Genomic DNA, 21,444 nt, shown 5'->3' on the forward strand with positions numbered 1-21,444 from the left:
TTCAGGCATTTTGTCCATCACGTAAAACAACAGTTTCGTCACTGTAGCACGATTATGGTTATTGGTACAATAACATGTACTACTAGCCCTGATGAAGTGCAGAAACGGAGCATGAACCACGAATCGTCGGGTTCACAGTTCTGGCTGCCTAAATTTAGTCAAAAACCTTTTGTTGTTTGTTTCGTAAATAGTATTTGAAATTATTCAGCTTTATATTCACGTGATCAGAGAACTTGTTAACATTGTAAAATACTGTTAAACATTGTTAAATATTGCACAGTATTGTTAAACATTGTTAAATATTGCACAGTATTGTTAAACATTGTTAAATATTGCACAGTATTGTTAAACATTGTTAAATATTGCGCAGTATTGTTAAACATTGTTAAATATTGCGCAGTATTGTTAAACATTGCACAGTATTGTTAAACATTGTTAAATATTGCACAGTATTGTTAAACATTGTTAAATATTGCGCAGTATTGTTAAACATTGTTAAATATTGCACAGTATTGTTAAACATTGTTAAATATTGCGCAGTATTGTTAAACATTGTTAAATATTGCGCAGTATTGTTAAACATTGTTAAATATTGCGCAGTATTGTTAAACATTGTTAAATATTGCACAGTATTGTTAAACATTGTTAAATATTGCACAGTATTGTTAAACATTGCTTCTACTTTCTCCTCAGTAGCTTATTATCTCCCTGACAAAAATTCGTTCCTGGAAAATCCTTAGCGGGATAGGGTTAAACTAAAGTAATATTTTAGTAAAGTTTTCTTTACTGGATAACAAATTACTGGTACAGAATTAAACAGGATACTAATCGAGATTTACACATCTGCATGGGAGATTACTAGGAACTACTTACACTACATCTCCATTATAATTTATACTCTGCATGGGAGATTACTAGGAACTACTTATACCACATCTCTATTATAATTTATACTCTGCATGGGAGATTACTAGGAACTACTTATACCACATCTCTATTATAATTTATACTCTGCATGGGAGATTACTAGGAACTACTTATACCACATCTCTATTATAATTTATACTCTGCATGGGAGATTACTAGGAACTACTTACACTACATCTCTATTATAATTTATACTCTGCATGGGAGATTACTAGGAACTACTTATACCACATCTCTATTATAATTTATACTCTGCATGGGAGATTACTAGGAACTACTTATACCACATCTCTATTATAATTTATACTCTGCATGGGAGATTACTAGGAACTAGTTATACCACATCTCTATTATAATTTATACTCTGCATGGGAGATTACTAGGAACTACTTACACTACATCTCTATTATAATTTATACTCTGCATGGGAGATTACTAGGAACTAGTTATACCACATCTCTATTTATAATTTATACTCTGCATGGGAGATTACTAGGAACTACTTACACTACATCTCTATTATAATTTATACTCTGCATGGGAGATTACTAGGAACTACTTATACCACATCTCTATTTATAATTTATACTCTGCATGGGAGATTACTAGGAACTACTTATACCACATCTCTATTATAATTTATACTCTGCATGGGAGATTACTAGGAACTACTTATACCACATCTCTATTATAATTTATACTCTGCATGGGAGATTACTAGGAACTAGTTATACCACATCTCTATTATAATTTATACTCTGCATGGGAGATTACTAGGAACTAGTTATACCACATCTCTATTATAATTTATACTCTGCATGGGAGATTACTAGGAACTACTTATACCACATCTCTATTATAATTTATACTCTGCATGGGAGATTACTAGGAACTAGTTATACCACATCACTATTATAATTTATACTCTGCATGGGAGATTACTAGGAACTACTTATACCACATCTCTATTATAATTTATACTCTGCATGGGAGATTACTAGGAACTACTTATACCACATCTCTATTATAATTTATACTCTGCATGGGAGATTACTAGGAACTAGTTATACCACATCTCTATTATAATTTATACTCTGCATGGGAGATTACTAGGAACTAGTTATACCACATCTCTATTATAATTTATACTCTGCATGGGAGATTACTAGGAACTACTTATACCACATCTCTATTATAATTTATACTCTGCATGGGAGATTACTAGGAACTACTTATACCACATCTCTATTATAATTTATACTCTGCATGGGAGATTACTAGGAACTACTTATACCACATCTCTGTTATAATTTATACTCTGCATGGGAGATTACTAGGAACTACTTATACCACATCTCTATTATAATTTATACTCTGCATGGGAGATTACTAGAACTAGTTATACCACATCTCTATTATAATTTATACTCTGCATGGGAGATTACTAGGAACTACTTATACCACATCTCTATTATAATTTATACTCTGCATGGGAGATTACTAGGAACTAGTTATACCACATCTCTATTATAATTTATACTCTGCATGGGAGATCACTAGGAACTAGTTATACCACATCTCTATTATAATTTATACTCTGCATGGGAGATTACTAGGAACTAGTTATACCACATCTCTATTATAATTTATACTCTGCATGGGAGATTACTAGGAACTAGTTATACCACATCTCTATTATAATTTATACTCTGCATGGGAGATTACTAGGAACTAGTTATACCACATCTCTATTATAATTTATACTCTGCATGGGAGATTACTAGGAACTACTTATACCACATCTCTATTATAATTTATACTCTGCATGGGAGATTACTAGGAACTAGTTATACCACATCTCTATTATAATTTATACTCTGCATGGGAGATTACTAGGAACTACTTATACCACATCTCTATTATAATTTATACTCTGCATGGGAGATTACTAGGAACTACTTATACCACATCTCTATTATAATTTATACTCTGCATGGGAGATTACTAGGAACTACTTATACCACATCTCTATTATAATTTATACTCTGCATGGGAGATTACTAGGAACTAGTTATACCACATCTCTATTATAATTTATACTCTGCATGGGAGATTACTAGGAACTAGTTATACCACATCTCTATTATAATTTATACTCTGCATGGGAGATTACTAGGAACTAGTTATACAACATCTCTATTATAATTTATACTCTGCATGGGAGATTACTAGGAACTACTTATACCACATCTCTATTATAATTTATACTCTGCATGGGAGATTACTAGGAACTACTTATACCACATCTCTATTATAATTTATACTCTGCATGGGAGATTACTAGGAACTACTTATACCACATCTCTATTATAATTTATACTCTGCATGGGATATCACTAGGAATTAGTTATACCAAGTCTTTATTAAGGTTTATATCTCTAGATCGGAGATCACCGGGAACTTATTACACCAGATTTTTATTAAAGTTTACATGTCAGGATGGGTGATCACTGGAAACTGGTTATACCAGATCATTATTAAAGTTTACATGTCAGGATGGGTGATCACTGGAAACCGGTTGTACCAGATCGTTATTAAAGTTTACATGTCAGGATGGGTGATCACTGGAAACCGGTTGTACCAGATCGTTATTAACGTTCACATCTCTAGACGGGACATCATCGGGAACTGGTAATTAAGGTTAACACTTCTGGATGGGAAATCACCGGAAACTGGTTATACCAGATCTTTATTAAGGTTAACACTTCTGGATGGGAGATCACCGGGAAGTGGTTATACCAGATCTTTATTAAAATTTACATGTCAGGATGGGAGATCATCGGGAACTGGTTATACAAGATCTTTATTAAGGTTTACGTTGGTAAATAGAATGTTATCAGTGTAAGGAGATATATATTGAAATTCCTTAGTTTCATCTGAATAAGAATCATTTGATTTTAAAAGGTCTCGATATGTTTGTCAATGGACTGGTGGCCGGCCCTCTTCAAGCCGCGGCTGGTTTCGCCAAAATTTGAGAACCAATAAAACCACGTTGCTAGAACGCTACAGTATTAGTAATAAGTATTCTCTTAGGTCATGGTAGGAATTTTGGTTAAATTATGATTTCGTTCATTACGAACGAAAAATAACCAGGGGCGGTCAGAAACTGCTGTTTCTCTTCACCCCACACATGGCAAGAATAACTAGTGTAAGTGAGAATAGGAGTGATGGAGTAAGGTTCCAATTGCTGGCGAATGGTTTATTTTTCCGAATGTGATGGTCATAGATGACCGCGAGTCTAATATGGTATAAGTTTTCATCAGGAGGAGCGTCATGGAGAGCTGAGAGTCAGCACGGTAAGGCCCGCCGAAGAGAGATCCAGAACCACATCCACAGGCTTACGATGAGATGTGTTTAGATTGATTGACTGACGTGGAGAGAGCCGGGAGATGCAAGTATTCTGATAACCAGTAACCGGTTTTAAACAGAATTCCCCTCGAGTGTTCCTTTCTGAGTTGTTCTGCTCTGTATCGAAGAATGAAAGATAGAAGAGCTCGCTATACTGTACTGTTTTTTTTTAAACTACCTCTATATCTGATGTAGAGCAGAAGGGTTAGAAACGTTACTTCCTTCTAGGTAACCAGATTAATTTATGAACAGTATTCACAAAGGACTATAGTAAAACTAATTCGTTTTAAAACATTCTTATTTTTTCTTGTTATGTTTCTGCAGCGCAGACACATTCTTACACTTCCTGGTTTGAAAACGGTTTTTTTTTTGCTGAACACTGATCTTCGTATGGCCTTCAATCAAAGCAAATGGAACGTGTTGCTGAGTTTTATAGGAAACAGATGTTAACGTGACTCTGATATTGTATATGAACTTTTGATGCATACAGACTCACACTAACTTTTGGTTGCTACAATTTCAGACTAGAAATCCAGGCATTACAATATCTTTTAACTAACTTAACTGTTGGATTCAACTGTTTGTATTTTAACTGTCAAGTCGTCATTAAATATTTCTTCTCTAATCAGGTCCAAGTTCTCTTCAAATCAGAGTAAAAACAAAACGATATTTATCTCTTATTTATTTAATTCTGTTATCATAAAGTACTGGCCAGAGTACTTTCCAAAAGAACCAGATTTAACCACGTGTTGGATTTAACTGTTTGTATTCTAACTGTCAAGTCGTCATTAAATATTTCCTCTCTAATTAGGTCCAAGTTCTCTTCAAATCAGAGTAAAAACAAAACGATATTTATCTCTTATTTATTTAATTCTGTTATCATAAAGTACTGGCCAGAGTACTTTACAAAAGAACCAGATTTACTCACATAGTCCACTAGTTCTTTCTTTTCGTAACTCTCACTCAGATATCGCGTTGTGGCCAATTTTGTTTCTGGTATTCAAAGCTCTTCCCCCTTTGAGATAAGACAGCATACCAGATCACCAAGTAGTAAAAACATTCATAAGAATGATCTTAGGTCTGAAATAATGGAGTAGCTCGATGTTTTAACCTTTAAAATAATCTTGTTTCGACTCCCAACAAGTCACACAGTTTTATGCTGGAGTGATTTTAGTTTGGCTATGATGTTACGAATATTGTCAGAATACCAAATACAACTTTGAGTTATAGTTATCATTACTCTGTACTCGGACGTTTCTACTGATTATAAAATGTCAGCGAGTGTTACCAGCAACCACAGTTTACGAACCGTTTTGTTCAAAAGTATACAGATCTGTAGAGAATTGAACATAATTCGTAGTTTAGTGTAACATTACTAATATTTTGTTCAAGGATCCATTTTTACGTGTACGTTAAAGTAGTAATGTTTTTTTACACTTTACGTTTCACCCTTATTTCTGGTTAAATCGTATGTTTCACAGTTACATACATGCACTAAAAATAAGGTACTAACAACCGGTTTAACGTATAACAAATACTCATGAAGTGGGAGATTGTTATGAACAAAAGATAAATACATACGTTGTAAAATAAAGATTATTATAACGAACTGCGCCCCCTCACTCTGAACTAATTGTATGTCATTCGGTCTGGTCATTTAATAGAAAATATTACTCCCACATTATCAGAGGTTTTGTGTTTTGTTTAGATTTTCTTAAAAGTTAAAGAATACATCTACACACAATAAAAAAAGTAGTTTAGTTGATCACAAGAAAAGCATTCCTAACAAATTACAAACAAGAGCAACTATACTGCAAAGTTATTCAACATACTGGAGATAAGAATATATTTAATGTTGTCAAAACCGAATACAAGGAGATATCAACTGATTTCAAGGAAGCAAAAACCGAGTAGAAGATATAAGAATTGAATGTAGTTAATGAATAAAAAGAAATATACACATTTAATGAAGCCAAAAGTGAGTGAGGGAGACATCTATATTTAATGTTACTACAAGGAAACAGAACGAGATACCTATACTTAATGTATCCGGAAGTGATACGATTAGTCGCAAATATTTTAACTGATATACATTATAATCAGTTTTACTACTGCAATGTACGCCCTTCCCTAACACTGCATGTAAATAACATTTGGTATTGGCTGACAAGGCTCAGCTCAGATGGTGAGTTCTGAGAGTTAAATGAAAGCTCTTTATATTTGCAGCAGTTAAAAACTGTCTTAAATTGTATTATTCCACTTATAATAATGAATCTGTAAGAATATTTAAATATTCTGCGGTTTATTTAATAATAATTGTAGGCCAAAAATTGCCCTTCGCTACTTAGTCTTAAAGTCATATGTTACTTGATAGGCCAAATATTATATTTATCTGTTCATAATGAAATTAGTGTTAATATAGAATGTCTTTTAACATCTTATTTTTTCAAAGGCCCATGTTCCAATAAAATCAGTAGTTAAGAGAAAGAGAGAGATCCCCAAAGGAATTAGGAACACAATTTAAACCATAAGTTTGTAGATGAGACGAATAAAAATAGACGTTTTCAAGTAGACATAACCCTGATGCGCATACTTCTGGTGATCCTTTCGTACTGCGCACATCGTTATCGTGTTTTTTTTTGTTTTGTTTTTTTAATTTCGCACAAAGCTGCACAAAGGCTATCTGCACTAGTCGTCCCTAATTTAGCAGTGTCAGACTAGAGGGAAGATAGCTTGTCATCACCACCCGCTGCTAACTCCTGGGCTACTCTTTTACCAACGAATAGTGGGATTGACCGAACATTATAACGCCCCCACGGCTGAAAGGGCGAGCATGATTGGTGCGATGAGTATTCGAACCCGCGACCCTCAGATTACGAGTCGAACGCATTAAACCACCTAGCCATATTATCGTATAAGGAACACAGTAAAGATAGTTCTTAACATAAGGACTTTTCAAGAAGTTCTTTGAACTTTTGTCCAAGAAATATTATAATCTTAGTTTCACCACTTTGTTTATCTTTTTTTTTTTTTACGTGGTCCGGCATGCCTAGGTGGGTTAAGGCGTTCGACTCGTAATCTGACGGTCGCAGGTTCAAATCTCCGTCGCCCCAAACATGCTCACCCTTTCAGCCGTGTGGGTGTTATAATGTGAAAGTCAATCCCACTATTCATTAGTAAAAGAATAGTCCAAGAGTTGGCGGTGAGTGGTGATGACTAGCTGCCTTCCCTCTCGTCTTACACTGCTAAATTAGGGATGGCTAGCCCTCGTGTAGCTTTGCGCGAAATAAAAAAAGACAACAAACTTTCTTTTACACATGTAACACATAATACACTTAACATATTTAACCTATATTAGTGTTGGTGCTCTATTTTTCTTTCTTTTTTATTTCTCCGCTACCTGTTTTCAAAACCTATAGCACCTGTCCTAATGTCTTCTTTCTATCGCTATATCAATTTTTATGCATGAACTGTGTGTGACAATTTAGTATTAGAATTTAATTAATTAGAAATACGTTTAAGCACCTAATAATGGTCGTATTGTTTTCTTACAAAAACAAGAGGAAATATGTAAGTTTGTGTGGGAAACAAAAGAATCAAACTGCACTAGTTTGATTCAGTAACACAACTCCGAATTATTGAAACCCGGAAATTGTATGTCCTTAAAATTACCATTAGCCTGTCGCGAGATGCGTCGTGCTCGAAGCGTTCATAATAGAACACGTATACGACAAGTTGTTTATCGCTATACTTTAATGTCTAGCAAGGTGTCTTTTGTTTTGAATTTCGGGCAAAGCTACACTAGGGCTATCTGCACTAACCGACCCTAAATTAGCAATTTAAGACTAGAAGGAAGGCAATTAGTCATCATCACCCACCACTAATTCTTGTGCTACTCTTTTACTAACGAACAGTGGGACTGAGCGACTTTATGACGCCCCCTCAGCTGGGTGGGCGATCATGGTGGATGGACGGGAAATCGGGCGATTTTACTACCTGGCCACGCCGGGAAGTTCTAGCTAGATAACATATTTACTTAGAATGTTGTAAAGTTGTAACGCTAATCATGGAAAGCAAAACAATTACAAATCATGTTTAATAAAATGTGTTCCTTCTTTTTTGTATATATACCATCTTTCTAATAGTTAATACAGGGTTATTTATAATTGTTAGTACAATTATTAAAATCATCGAAGTGTTAAAATTACACAATTCCTCCTATGTAAAACTGAAACCGAAACCTAGCTAAAAACAGGACTGCAGGATGATTCCGAAGCAGGTGGTTTTACGTGGTAGATTAAAATAACTTATGAAAACCGTATTTATTTGAATGATTAGGGTGAAAACATCTGATTTTTTATGTCATATTCTGAAAATAATAAGATATGTGGATATCAAATATTTCAAAACTACAGACTAGCTAGCATCCAGATAAGTTTAGTTTGGATGTTGTTAAGCGCAAAGTTACAAACTATGGTGTTTGTGCTCTGCTCATATAAATATCAAACTTACTGGAAACTTACTGAGTATAATTATTACACTTACGTTTTAACGTCTCATATTATTTGTTGTCTTGGTGATTTGTAACAACGCAGTCACTAACTCGTCGTATATTACAGATTACATGGCATTACAATAGGGCTTAAAACAAATACGGTGGAAATGGAAGCTGCTGAAAAAAACCACAATGACCCAGATGAACCATCTACAGTAGAAGACATTCCAGAACGAGGTCAGTGGTCTGGTAGATTTGACTTCCTCCTAGCGAGTCTTGGAACTGCTGTCGGTTTGGGGAATGTTTGGAGATTTCCTTATCTTTGTTACCGAAATGGTGGTGGTATGTATTGAATAGGCAAATAATGTTTTGTTTTCATAAAGTACGTTAGAAAACAATATTCAATTTAGCCTTGATCTAGAAACATAGACTTTAGCATAAGTACAGTACTGATGGAGAGAAATATAGCTTATACCTTAACATAAGTACAGTGTTGATATAGAGAGACATAGCTTATAGGTTAATATAAGTACAGTAATGACGTAGAGAAACATAGCTGTAGTATAGATGTAACAATGATCTAGACAACTTACCTAAAACTACAATATAGGAACAACGATGACCTACATAACTTAACTAAGATTACAATATAGGTGCAACATTGATTTAAATAGCTTAACTGAGACTACAATACAGGTGCAACAATGATTTTGAGAACTAAACTAAGACTAGAAATATAGGTGTAAAACGATTTAGAGAACTTAACTAAGATTACAATATTCGTGTAACAATGATCTACATAACTATGACTACAGTTAAAGTACATCAATGATATAGATAACTTAACCAAGACATCAATGTAGGTGCAACAATTATTTAGAGAACTTAAATATGACTACAATATAGGTGGAACAATGATTTACATAACGCATTTATGACCAAAATATAAGTGCAACAATGATCTACGTATTTTAACTAAGACTACAGTATAGGTATAATAATCATCTATATAACTTAACTATGTCTACAATATAGAAGTAACAATAATCTACATAACAAAACGAAGACTACAATATAGGTGTTAATTTGATCTAGAGAACTTAACGAAGACTATAATATAGGTACAGCAATGATCTAGACAAGTTAACTATGACTACAATATAGCTGCTACAATGATAGACATAACTAAGTCTACAATAGATGTCCCACAATGATCTAAATAATTTCACTAAGACTACCATATAGGTGCAACAATGATCTAGATAGCTTAACTAAGTACACAATATAGGTGCAACAATGATTTAAATAACATAACTAAGATTACAATATTAGTGTAACAATTATCTACATAACTAACAAAACAAGAAAATTGTTATATCGATCTGGAGAACTTAACTAAGATTACAATATAAGTGCAAGAATCATCGGCACAACTTAAGTAAGACTATAATATAGATGTAACAATTATCTATTCAACTTCAATAAGACCACAATATACGTGCAACAATTATCTATATAACGTGACAGACTACAATATAGAAGTAAATATAATCTACATAACATAAATAAGACTACAATATTGGTGTTATGTTGATTTAGACAACTTAATCGAAGAGACAATATTGGTTTAATAATGACCTACCTAACAAAACGAAGCTGACAATACAGGGGTAACAAAGATGTAAATAACTTATCTAAAATTACAATATATGTGTAACAATGATCTAGATACTTAACTAAGACTACAATATAGAAGTAACAATAATCTACATAACATACCTAAGACTACAATATAGGGGTAACAACGATGTAAACAACTTATCTAAAACTACAATATAGGTTCAACAGTGATGTTGAGAACTTAACTAAGATTACAATATAGGTGCAAAAATGATCTAGAGAAGTTAAGTATAACTACAATATAGGTACAACAATGATCTTGAGAACAAATATAAAACTACAATACAGGTGGAACAATGATTGACATAATTCAACTAACATTACAATATAGGTGCAACAATGAACTAGAAAAATTAACTAACACTACAAATATGGGTGTAACAATGATATAGAGAGCTGAAGTAAGATTACAATATTCGTGTGACAATGATCTATATAACTATGACTACAGTATAGATGCAATAATGATTTAGATAAATTAAATAAGACTACAGTACAGCTGCAACAATGATCGACATAACTTAACTAAGGTTACACTATAGGTGAAACAATGATCTACATAACTAAGATTAAAATACAGTTGCAGAAATGATCTTGAGAACTTAACTAAAACAACAATGTAGGTGAAACAGTGATTTAAATACCATAAATAATACTACAATATAGGTGTAACAATAATCTAAATAACTTACCAAAGTCGAAAATATAGGTACAAGAATGATTTAGATAACTTAATTAAGACTACAATATAGGAGAAACAATGATCTACATAACATAACTAAGACTACAAAATAGAATTTATGTTGATCTAGATAACTTAACTAACAATACAATATAAGTGTAACAATGATCTATTTAAGATAAATAAGACTACAATATAGCTACAACAATGATCGACATAACTAAGACTACGGTATATGTGCAATAATGATTTAAATAACTTAACTAAGACTACGCTACAGGTGAAACAATGATCTACTTAACTAAGACTACGCTGTAGGTCAGGGGTGTGCAACATTTTTCGTCGGTGGGCCATGTAACCAACTTCATCAATCAAGCGGGGCCACTTAAAAAACAAGCTTATTCGTGTACATGCACAATAAATTAAAAAAAAATCTCAAAATGCAAGCAATAATATTTTATATTTTTGCATGAGTGATCATTTTGGTGCGACACTTGAAATTTAGAGTCCTTGCAGAGCTTGTCAATATCAGCTTTGACAGAAGTGGTTGCCACTCTTAACTGACTGGTCAAATGTTCATCAGTCAGCTGACTTCTACATTTGGTTTTGATGAGCTTCATTTTGGAGAAAAATTGCTCACAGCAGTAGGTGCTACCAAAAAGGGAGGCAATTCTTTGTGCATGACGGGACAAATTGGGAAACTTTTCACGTACACAGAGTTTGTAAAAGTCTAGCAAACTGTTTTCAGAGAATTTCCTTTTAGTGTCCATGTCAGCCTGCAGTTCAATGAGTTCCATTTGGCAATCATCAGGACTGTCTTCCACTGCCAAATCAAAGGTTGAGCGAACAATTTCAATCTAATTTCAGTTTGTCTGAAATCTGGAAATCTGTTTGCAAACTCATCACGCAGCTTTTGTACACTGGTTCCATATTTGGTGCAATCCAGATTAGGAAATTCCAGTTTCCTGGTTGCAAGACATGTAAAATGGGTCAATATGGCTCTTCTCAACTGAACCTGGAAAAGTTCCAATTTCTTCTCAAAAGCACAAATATGCTCAAACAACTTATTCACAAGTTGACTTTTCCCTTGTAGTTTTAAGTTTAAATCAGACAGATGCTGTGTAATGTCTGTGAGGAATGCTAAGTCATTCAGCCAGTTCTCATTGCTCAAGAAGTCCACATTCTGACGTTTGCTCTCCATGAAGAACTTAATCTCCTCTCGCAGATTCCAGAATCTCTTCAAAGTAGCAGCTCTACTAAGCCAACGTACAGCAGAGAAGTACAAAACATCTGAATACTCACTGTCCAGCTCATCTAAAAAAGTTTTAAATTGTCGATGATTTAATCCTCGTGTTCGAATATAATTTACGTATTGGACGACATTTTTCATGACTTCTGCAAAATCCAGAACTTTGGTGCACAAGCTCTCTTGGTGAATAATGCAATGGCTTACAACTACGTCTTGTGCTCCAATTGCAGTTAGAAATTTCTTGGTGAATCCATTTGTCCTACCTGTCATGGAAGGAGCACCATCTGTTGTAACACCACATAATTTATAAGGATTCAGTTCAAACTTTTCTACAACCTTAAGCACTTGTTCACAAATATCCTGTCCTGTGGTTGTGGAGGAAAGGCTTGCCATATCTAAAACTCTTCGAAAACATCAAAGCCTGCAGTAACAGCTCTGATGAAAATGACAAGTTGGGATGTGTCATTGATATCAGTGCTTTCATCCAAAGCCAGACTGAAAGCTTCACACGAATTCAATCTCTCTTTCAAAGTTTCTTTGATGTCCTCTGAAAGATCTTTTGTCCTGCGTGAGACAGTAAAGCGGGAAAGGCTAGTTTGCTCCACCAAATATTTTTTCTCTGGACATGTATATTCTGTGAATATTGTTAAACAATTTTTAATAAATTCTCCATCACTGAAAGGCTTTTTCTTTTCTGCCATACATTCACAAAGCTTAAAACTCAGTTTTGTCACCAGTTCTGAATTTTTCTTGAAAGTGGTAAAAACACCTTGTTGCTTTTCAATGGATGTTTTTAAATGTTCAATTTTGTCCTTTCGTGCCTGACCAACAATTTCATCAAACTGGGAGGAGTGCTTAGTTGCGTAATGTCGCTTAATATTGTACTCTTTCATGACTGCAATTGTAGTTTGACAGACGAGGCAGACAACACCTTGATTATTTGGGACAACAAGATATTTTGTGCACCATTCACTGTTGAATAACCTTCCCTCATCATCAATTTTTCGTTTCTTAACTGCTGACATTTTACTAGCCCTGAAATCAAAACAAAAATTATTCTCACGAAAATAGCAAAGTAGAAAAAAACATAGAATTTATTTACACATGGAACCTCTTATGGACAGAAACACATGTTTCTAAATTGGCATCCCGATCATAGCCTTCCGGTACTTAAATTAATTGAGAATAGCAAAATACAGTGTGACCTCGCCTATTCGCGGTTCTCCATTCGCGGCCCCGCATATTCGCGGGTTATGCGCGAACTGCGTTTTGTAGGTCACAGAGACTGAAAGGGCTTTTCGAGGAGATTTCTGTTGTATTTACTCAATCAAGCCGTTTTTTCAATTGTCGTCTTCACCAAACAAGATTGGACTGCTATTGGCTGACTGCCTCAGCTTCCCCAACAACGCAAACGGCAAAGCACAGCCCGGTAACGCACGGTACAATTTAGTGAAATACATAACAGTATGCAATATTGCTACATTATTACTGCATCAATGAGTATAAGTATCATTAGTGTTTGGGAAGCATTTCATATAGTATATAATCGCATACATATACGTTTTAAAACTGCATCCAATATTCGCGGTTTTCGCTATTCGCGGGAGGGTAAAGAACGTAACCCCGCGAATAACGAGGTCACACTGTACATAGAATCAGATGCATCTGAAAGCAAAAATTTTAATAAATTCAGTAAAGTCACAACAATATGCTAAATAATAATCAATTTACCTTCAATCTCTTGTAGTAACTGTAAAAGGTAATAAAATTTTCACCAATAATGAATGACGGACAGCAGAGGTTAGGGAAAATTGTCGCCAGCGGGCGAAGGCGAGGTTCAGGACATGACGTTGAGTCGTAGACAATAGTGCTAGTGCACATCACCTATTCATGCCCTAAGGAGGCCGACCAATCGAATTCGGCCTGCTCCTCTCTAGCAAAGATAATTTTAGAAGTTTGTCGAGTCGAAGCCTGGGAATCCCGTAGGATCGATGCTTTTAAAAATATTCCATTTGCGTTGGATTACAGATCAGGCCACATGGTTAGATTACAACAACTAGGGCCACACTAAATGGCTTGGCGGGCCGGGTTGTGGCCCGCGGGCCGCCTGTTGCACACCCCTGCAGTGTAGGTGAAACAATGATCTACTTAATTAAGACTACGCTATAGGTGAAACAATGATCTACGTAACTAAGACTACGCTATAGGTGAAGTAATGATCTACTTCACTAAGATTAAAATGTAGGTGCAGGAATGATATTGAGAACTTAACTAAGACTACCATATAGGTGCAGGAATGATCTGGAGAACTTAACAAAGACAATAATACAGGTGCAACAATGATTTAAATAACATAACTAAAACAACAATATAGGTGTAAAAATAATCTACATAACATAACGAAGACTACAATATTGGTATTATACTGATGTAGATAACTTATCTGAGATTACAATATAGGTGCAACAATCATCTACATAATATAACTAAGACTACAATATAGGTATTATACTGATGTAGATAACTTATCTGAGATTACAATATAGGTGCAACAATCATCTACATAACGTAACTAAGACAAAAAGAAATGTGTTGTATTGATCTAGAGAACTTAACAAAAATTACAATATAGGTGCAAAAGTCATCGACATAACTAAGACTACAATATAGGTGTAACAATGATCTATTCAACTTCAATAAGAATACAATATAGGTGTAACAGTGATCTATATAACGTATCTATGACTATAATATTGGTCTAACAATGGTCTAGATAATAAATATGACTACAATATAGGTGTAACAATAATCTAGAGAACTTGACATGACTACAGTATAGGTTGAGAAATGATTTTAATAATATAGCTAAAACTATAATATATAAGAGTAACAACTGTTTTCATAACATATCTAAGAGTACAATATAGGTTCAACAATGATCGTGAGAACTTTGTGAGAACTTAAGTAAGATTACAATATAGATGCAACAGTCATGGACATTACGTAAATAAGACTATAATATAGGTACAATAATGATCTAGAGAGCTTAACTGAGGCTACAATATAGGTGTAACAATGACGTGGAGAACTTAAGTAAGATTACAGCAATGATCGACATATACTACAATAGAGGTGCCACAATGATCTACATAACCTAACTACTACTATAGTATAGATCTAACAGTGATGTAGAGAACGTAACTAAGAGTACGATATAGGGGTAAAAATGATCTATATAACTTAACTATGACTGTGATATAGGTGCAAGAATAATCTAGATAAATTAAATAAGACTACAATATATGCCCAACAATGTTCTTCATAACACAACTAAGACTACAATTAGGTACAACAATGATCTAGATAACTCATGTAAGTATAGAACATTATGGTAACATTTAAGTAGGAATTAAGCTACAATCTATGAAGAAAACTGATTTAGAAGTTTTAACCAATAGCACATTTTTAACGTAAAGAAAGTTTCTCTCGTTTTATTAACATGTCTGAGCTGTTAGTTGAAAACGACCTATTGAATTAAAATAGATTTGTGTTAATATCTCGTCACTCTCAAGTAGAGGCCCGGCATGGCCTATCGCGTAAGGCGTGCGACTCGTAATCCGAGGGTCGCGGGTTCGCGCCCGCGTCGCGCTAAACATGATCGCCCTCCCAGCCGTGGGGGTGTATAATGTGACGGTCAATCCCACTATTCGTTGGTAAAGAGTAGCCCAAGAGTTGGCGGTGGGTGGTGATGACTAGCTGCCTTCCCTCTAGTCTTACACTGCTAAATTAGGGACGGCTAGCACAGATAGCCCTCGAGTAGCTTTGTGCGAAATTTCCAAACAAACAAACAAACTCAAGTAGAAGTGATATTTACTTATCCTGATTACTTTACATTACAGGTATATCATTATTTCTAGCACTTTCCAAATCATTCTCTCAAATATTGACGTCATTACACCTTTGTTATTGTTTTTCGTCTTTAACCTGTACAGCATCTTTCCCATTTAATCGCCAGATCTTATAAGTCTATAAATACCTTATTATTTTAATTTTTATTTCCAGGTGCATTTTTGGTTCCTTATATTATCATGGTTTTCATGGTTGGGTTGCCCGTGTTTCTTGTTGAGTTAACAATTGGTCAATTTGCAGCATTCAGCCCACTTATAATCTTTAGAAATATTGCTCCCATATTCAGAGGTAAGTGAAAACTTTAATACATTTCTTTTCTTAAAACAATTAGTTAGTACGTTATTACCTTCGGTGATTATGTTTTCACCCCAATGCGTGTTTATCAGCACGAAATAGGCTCAATGGATTTGAACGAAAGTTGGTATACGTTTGAACTATGACTCAATTTTAAAACAGTTTGATTAGTTTTACAGATGTAGAAGTATAACAGAAGGTGAATCTTCTAAAACAATATTTAGTTTTACAGATGTAGAAGTGTAACAGAAGGTGAATCTTCTAAAACAATATTTAGTTTTACAGATGTAGAAGTGTAACAGAAGGTGAATCTTCTAAAACAATATTTAGTTTTACAGATGTAGAAGTGTAACATAAAGTGAATCTTCTAAAACAATATTTAGTTTTACAGATGTAGAAGTATAACAGAAAGTGAATCTTCTAAAACAATATTTAGTTTTACAGATGTAGAAGTGTAACAGAAGGTGAATCTTCTAAAACAATATTTAGTTTTACAGATGTAGAAGTATAACAGAAGGTGAATCTTCTAAAACAATATTTAGTTTTACAGATGTAGAAGTATAACAGAAGGTGAATCTTCTAAAACAATATTTAGTTTTACAGATGTAGAAGTGTAACAGAAGGTGAATCTTCTAAAACAATATTTAGTTTTACAGATGTAGAAGTTTAACAGAAAGTGAATCTTCTAAAACAATATTTAGTTTTACAGATGTAGAAGTGTAACAGAAAGTGAATCTTCTAAAACAATATTTAGTTTTACAGATGTAGAAGTATAACAGAAGGTGAATCTTCTAAAACAATATTTAGTTTTACAGATGTAGAAGTGTAACAGAAAGTGAATCTTCTAAAACAATATTTAGTTTTACAGATGTAGAAGTGTAACAGAAGGTGAATCTTCTAAAACAATATTTAGTTTTACAGATGTAGAAGTATAACAGAAGGTGAATCTTCTAAAACAATATTTAGTTTTACAGATGTAGAAGTGTAACAGAAGGTGAATCTTCTAAAACAATATTTAGTTTTACAGATGTAGAAGTGTAACAGAAAGTGAATCTTCTAAAACAATATTTAGTTTTACAGATGTAGAAGTGTAACAGAAAGTGAATCTTCTAAAACAATATTTAGTTTTACAGATGTAGAAGTATAACAGAAAGTGAATCTTCTAAAACAATATTTAGTTTTACAGATGTAGAAGTGTAATAGAAGGTGAATCTTCTTAAACAATATTTAGTTTTACAGATGTAGAAGTATAACAGAAGGTGAATCTTCTAAAACAATATTTAGTTTTACAGATGTAGAAGTGTAACAGAAGGTGAATCTTCTAAAACAATATTTAGATTTACAGATGTAGAAGTGTAACAGAAGGTGAATCTTCTAAAACAATATTTAGTTTTACAGATGTAGAAGTGTAACATAAAGTGAATCTTCTAAAACAATATTTAGTTTTACAGATGTAGAAGTATAACAGAAAGTGAATCTTCTAAAACAATATTTAGTTTTACAGATGTAGAAGTGTAATAGAAGGTGAATCTTCTTAAACAATATTTAGTTTTACAGATGTAGAAGTATAACAGAAAGTGAATCTTCTAAAACAATATTTAGTTTTACAGATATAGAAGTGTAACAGAAGGTGAATCTTCTAAAACAATATTTAGATTTACAGATGTAGAAGTATAACAGAAAGTGAATCTTCTAAAACAATATTTAGTTTTACAGATGTAAAAGTATAAGAGAAGGTGAATCTTCCAGAAACAACGCTTAGTTTTACAGATGGAGAAGTATAAGAGAAGGTGAATCTTCTAAAACAACATTTAGATTTACAGATGTACAAGTATAACAGAAAGTGAATCTTCTAAAACAATATTTAGTTTTACAGATGTAGAAGTGTAACAGAAAGTGAATCTTCTAAAACAACATTTAGATTTACAGATGTACAAGTATAACAGAAAGTGAATCTTCTAAAACAATATTTAGTTTTACAGATGTAGAAGTATAACAGAAGGTGAATCTTCCAGAAACAATGCTTAGTTTTACAGATGTAAAAGTATAACAGAAGGTGAATCTTCTAAAACAACGTTTAGTTTTATAGATGTAAAAGTATAACAGAAGGTGAATCTTCAGAAACAACGCTTAGTTTTACAGATGTAAAAGTTTAAGAGAGAGTGAATCTTCAGAAACAACGCTTATTTTTACAGATGTAAAAGTATAAGAGAAGGTGAATCTTCCAGAAACAACGCTTAGTTTTACAGATGTAAAAGTAGAAAAGAAGGTGAATTTTCTAAAACAACGTTTAGTTTTACAGATGTAGAAATATAAGAGAAGGTGAATCTTCTGAAACAATATTTAGTTTTACAGATGTAAAAGTAGAAGAGAAGGTGAATCTTCCAGAAACAACGCTTAGTTTTACAGATGTAAAAGTATAAGAGAAGGTGAATCTTCCAGAAACAATGCTTAGTTTTGCAGATGTAAAAGTATAAGAGAAGGTGAATCTTCAGAAACAACGCTTAGTTTTACAGATGTAAAAGTATAAGAGAAGGTGAATCTTCAGAAACAACGCTTAGTTTTACTGATGTAAAAGTATAAGAGAAGGTGAATCTTCCAGAAACAACGCTTAGTTTTACAGATGTAAAAGTATAAGAGAAGGTAAATCTTCCAGAAACAATGCTTAGTTTTACAGATGTAAAAGTATAAGAGAAGGTGAATCTTCAGAAACAACGCTTAGTTTTACAGATGTAAAAGTATAAGAGAAGGTGAATCTTCCAGAAACAACGCTTAGTTTTACTGATGTAAAAGTATAAGAGAAGGTGAATCTTCCAGAAACAACGCTTAGTTTTACAGATGTAAAAGTATAAGAGAAGGTGAATCTTCAGAAACAACGCTTAGTTTTACAGATGTAAAAGTATAAGAGAAGGTGAATCTTCCAAAAACAACGATTAGTTTTACAGATGTAGAAGTATAAGAGAAGGTGAATCTTCAGAAACAACGCTTAGTTTTACAGATGTAAAAGTATAAGAGAAGGTGAATCTTCAGAAACAACGCTTAGTTTTACAGATGTAAAAGTATAAGAGAAGGTGAATCTTCCAAAAACAACGATTAGTTTTACAGATGTAGAAGTATAAGAGAAGGTGAATCTTATGAAACAATATTTAGGTTTACAGATGTAAAAGTATAACAGATTTGAATCTTCTGAAACAATATTTAGGTTTACAGATGTAAAAGTATAACAGAGTTGAATCTTCAGAAAACAATGTTTAGTTTTACAGATGTACAAGCACAAGAGAATGTCAATCTTCAGAAAACAATGTTTAGATATTACACTGTAAAATTAATTTAGGAGTATCATAAGAATTCTTATTTAAAGGAACAGTGCTACAAATAAATAATGTTTTTGTTTAATTTTTATTTATTTATCTCTCATCTGTTTTGTTACTTATTGTGTTTCATTTCTAAAGATACCAAAGCTCACTTAATATATAAACATGATCTAATCAACAACAACTCCATTTTAAAATTTCACACAATTAAGTTTGTGCTTCAAGTAAACCAAATATACACTAAATATTTTATTTCTCATTTAAGGAATTGGGATCGCTCAGATCTTTTGTGCTGCATTTGTTGCTATTTATTACAACATGATAATCGCCTGGACCCTCTTCTATTTCTTTGAATGTTTCCGAACAGAGGTTCCTTGGCAATACTGTGACTACAGCTTCAATACCAACAGTAAGTATACTTATTATGTTACTATAATACAGTTCCTTGTTTATCATTAATACCACATGTATAACAGTAAATATACTTACAATGTTATTATAATATAGTTCCTTGTTTGATATTAATTATACATCTTCAACACTAACAGTAAATCTGCTTACCATGTCATCTTAGTCCAGTTCCTTGTTTATCATTAATAATACATCTTCAACACTAACAATACGTCTGCTTACTATGTCACCTTGGTCCTGTTCCTTGTTTATCATTAATAATACATCTTCAACACTAACAATACGTCTGCTTACTATGTCACCTTAGTCCAGTTCATTGTTTATCATTAATAATACATCGTCAATACTAACAGTAAGTCTGCTTACTATGTCACCTTGGTCCTGTTCCTTGTTTATCATTAATAATACATCGTCAATACTAACAGTAAGTCTGCTTACTATGTCACCTTGGTCCTGTTCCTTGTTTATCATTAATAATACATCGTCAACACTAACAGTAAATCTGCTTACCATGTCATCTTAGTCCAGTTCCTTGTTTATCATTAATAATACATCTTCAACACTAACAATACGTCTGCTTACTATGTCACCTTGGTCCTGTTTCTTGTTTATCATTAATAATACATCGTCAACACTAACAGTAAATCTGCTTACCATGTCACCATAGTACAGTTCCTTGTTTATCATAAATAATACATCTTCAACACTAACAGTAAGTCTGCTTACTATGTCACCTTAGTCCAGTTCATTGTTTATCATTAATAATACATCTTCAACACTAACAGTAAGTCTGCTTACTATGTCACCTTAGTCCTGTTCCTTTTTTATCATTAATAATACATCTTCAGTACTAACAGTAAGTCTGTTTACTATGTCACCTTAGTCCAGTTCATTGTTTATCATAAATAATACATCTTCAACACTAACAGTAAGTCTGCTTACTATGTCACCTTAGTCCAGTTCATTGTTTATCATTAATAATACATCTTCAACACTAACAGTAAGTCTGCTTACTATGTCACCTTAGTCCTGTTCCTTTTTTATCATTAATAATACATCTTCAACACTAACAGTA

General features: G+C 33.3%; 1 protein-coding gene across 1 annotated transcript in view; it reads left to right on the top strand.

Moving 5' to 3' along the window:
- Nucleotides 1-21,444, top strand: part of LOC143245433 (sodium- and chloride-dependent GABA transporter 1-like) — a 220,192-nt gene that overhangs the window by 10,313 nt on the left and 188,435 nt on the right. The window contains exons 2-4 of the mRNA XM_076491783.1: nt 8,955-9,172; nt 16,504-16,638; nt 20,224-20,367. Of these exons, the coding sequence (XP_076347898.1) occupies nt 8,998-9,172; nt 16,504-16,638; nt 20,224-20,367 (454 nt within the window). The 5' untranslated portion in view covers nt 8,955-8,997. The remainder of the gene's footprint in view (nt 1-8,954; nt 9,173-16,503; nt 16,639-20,223; nt 20,368-21,444) is intronic.

This window comes from Tachypleus tridentatus, chromosome 2 (genome assembly GCF_004210375.1).
Source record: "Tachypleus tridentatus isolate NWPU-2018 chromosome 2, ASM421037v1, whole genome shotgun sequence".
Lineage (NCBI taxonomy): Eukaryota > Metazoa > Arthropoda > Merostomata > Xiphosura > Limulidae > Tachypleus > Tachypleus tridentatus.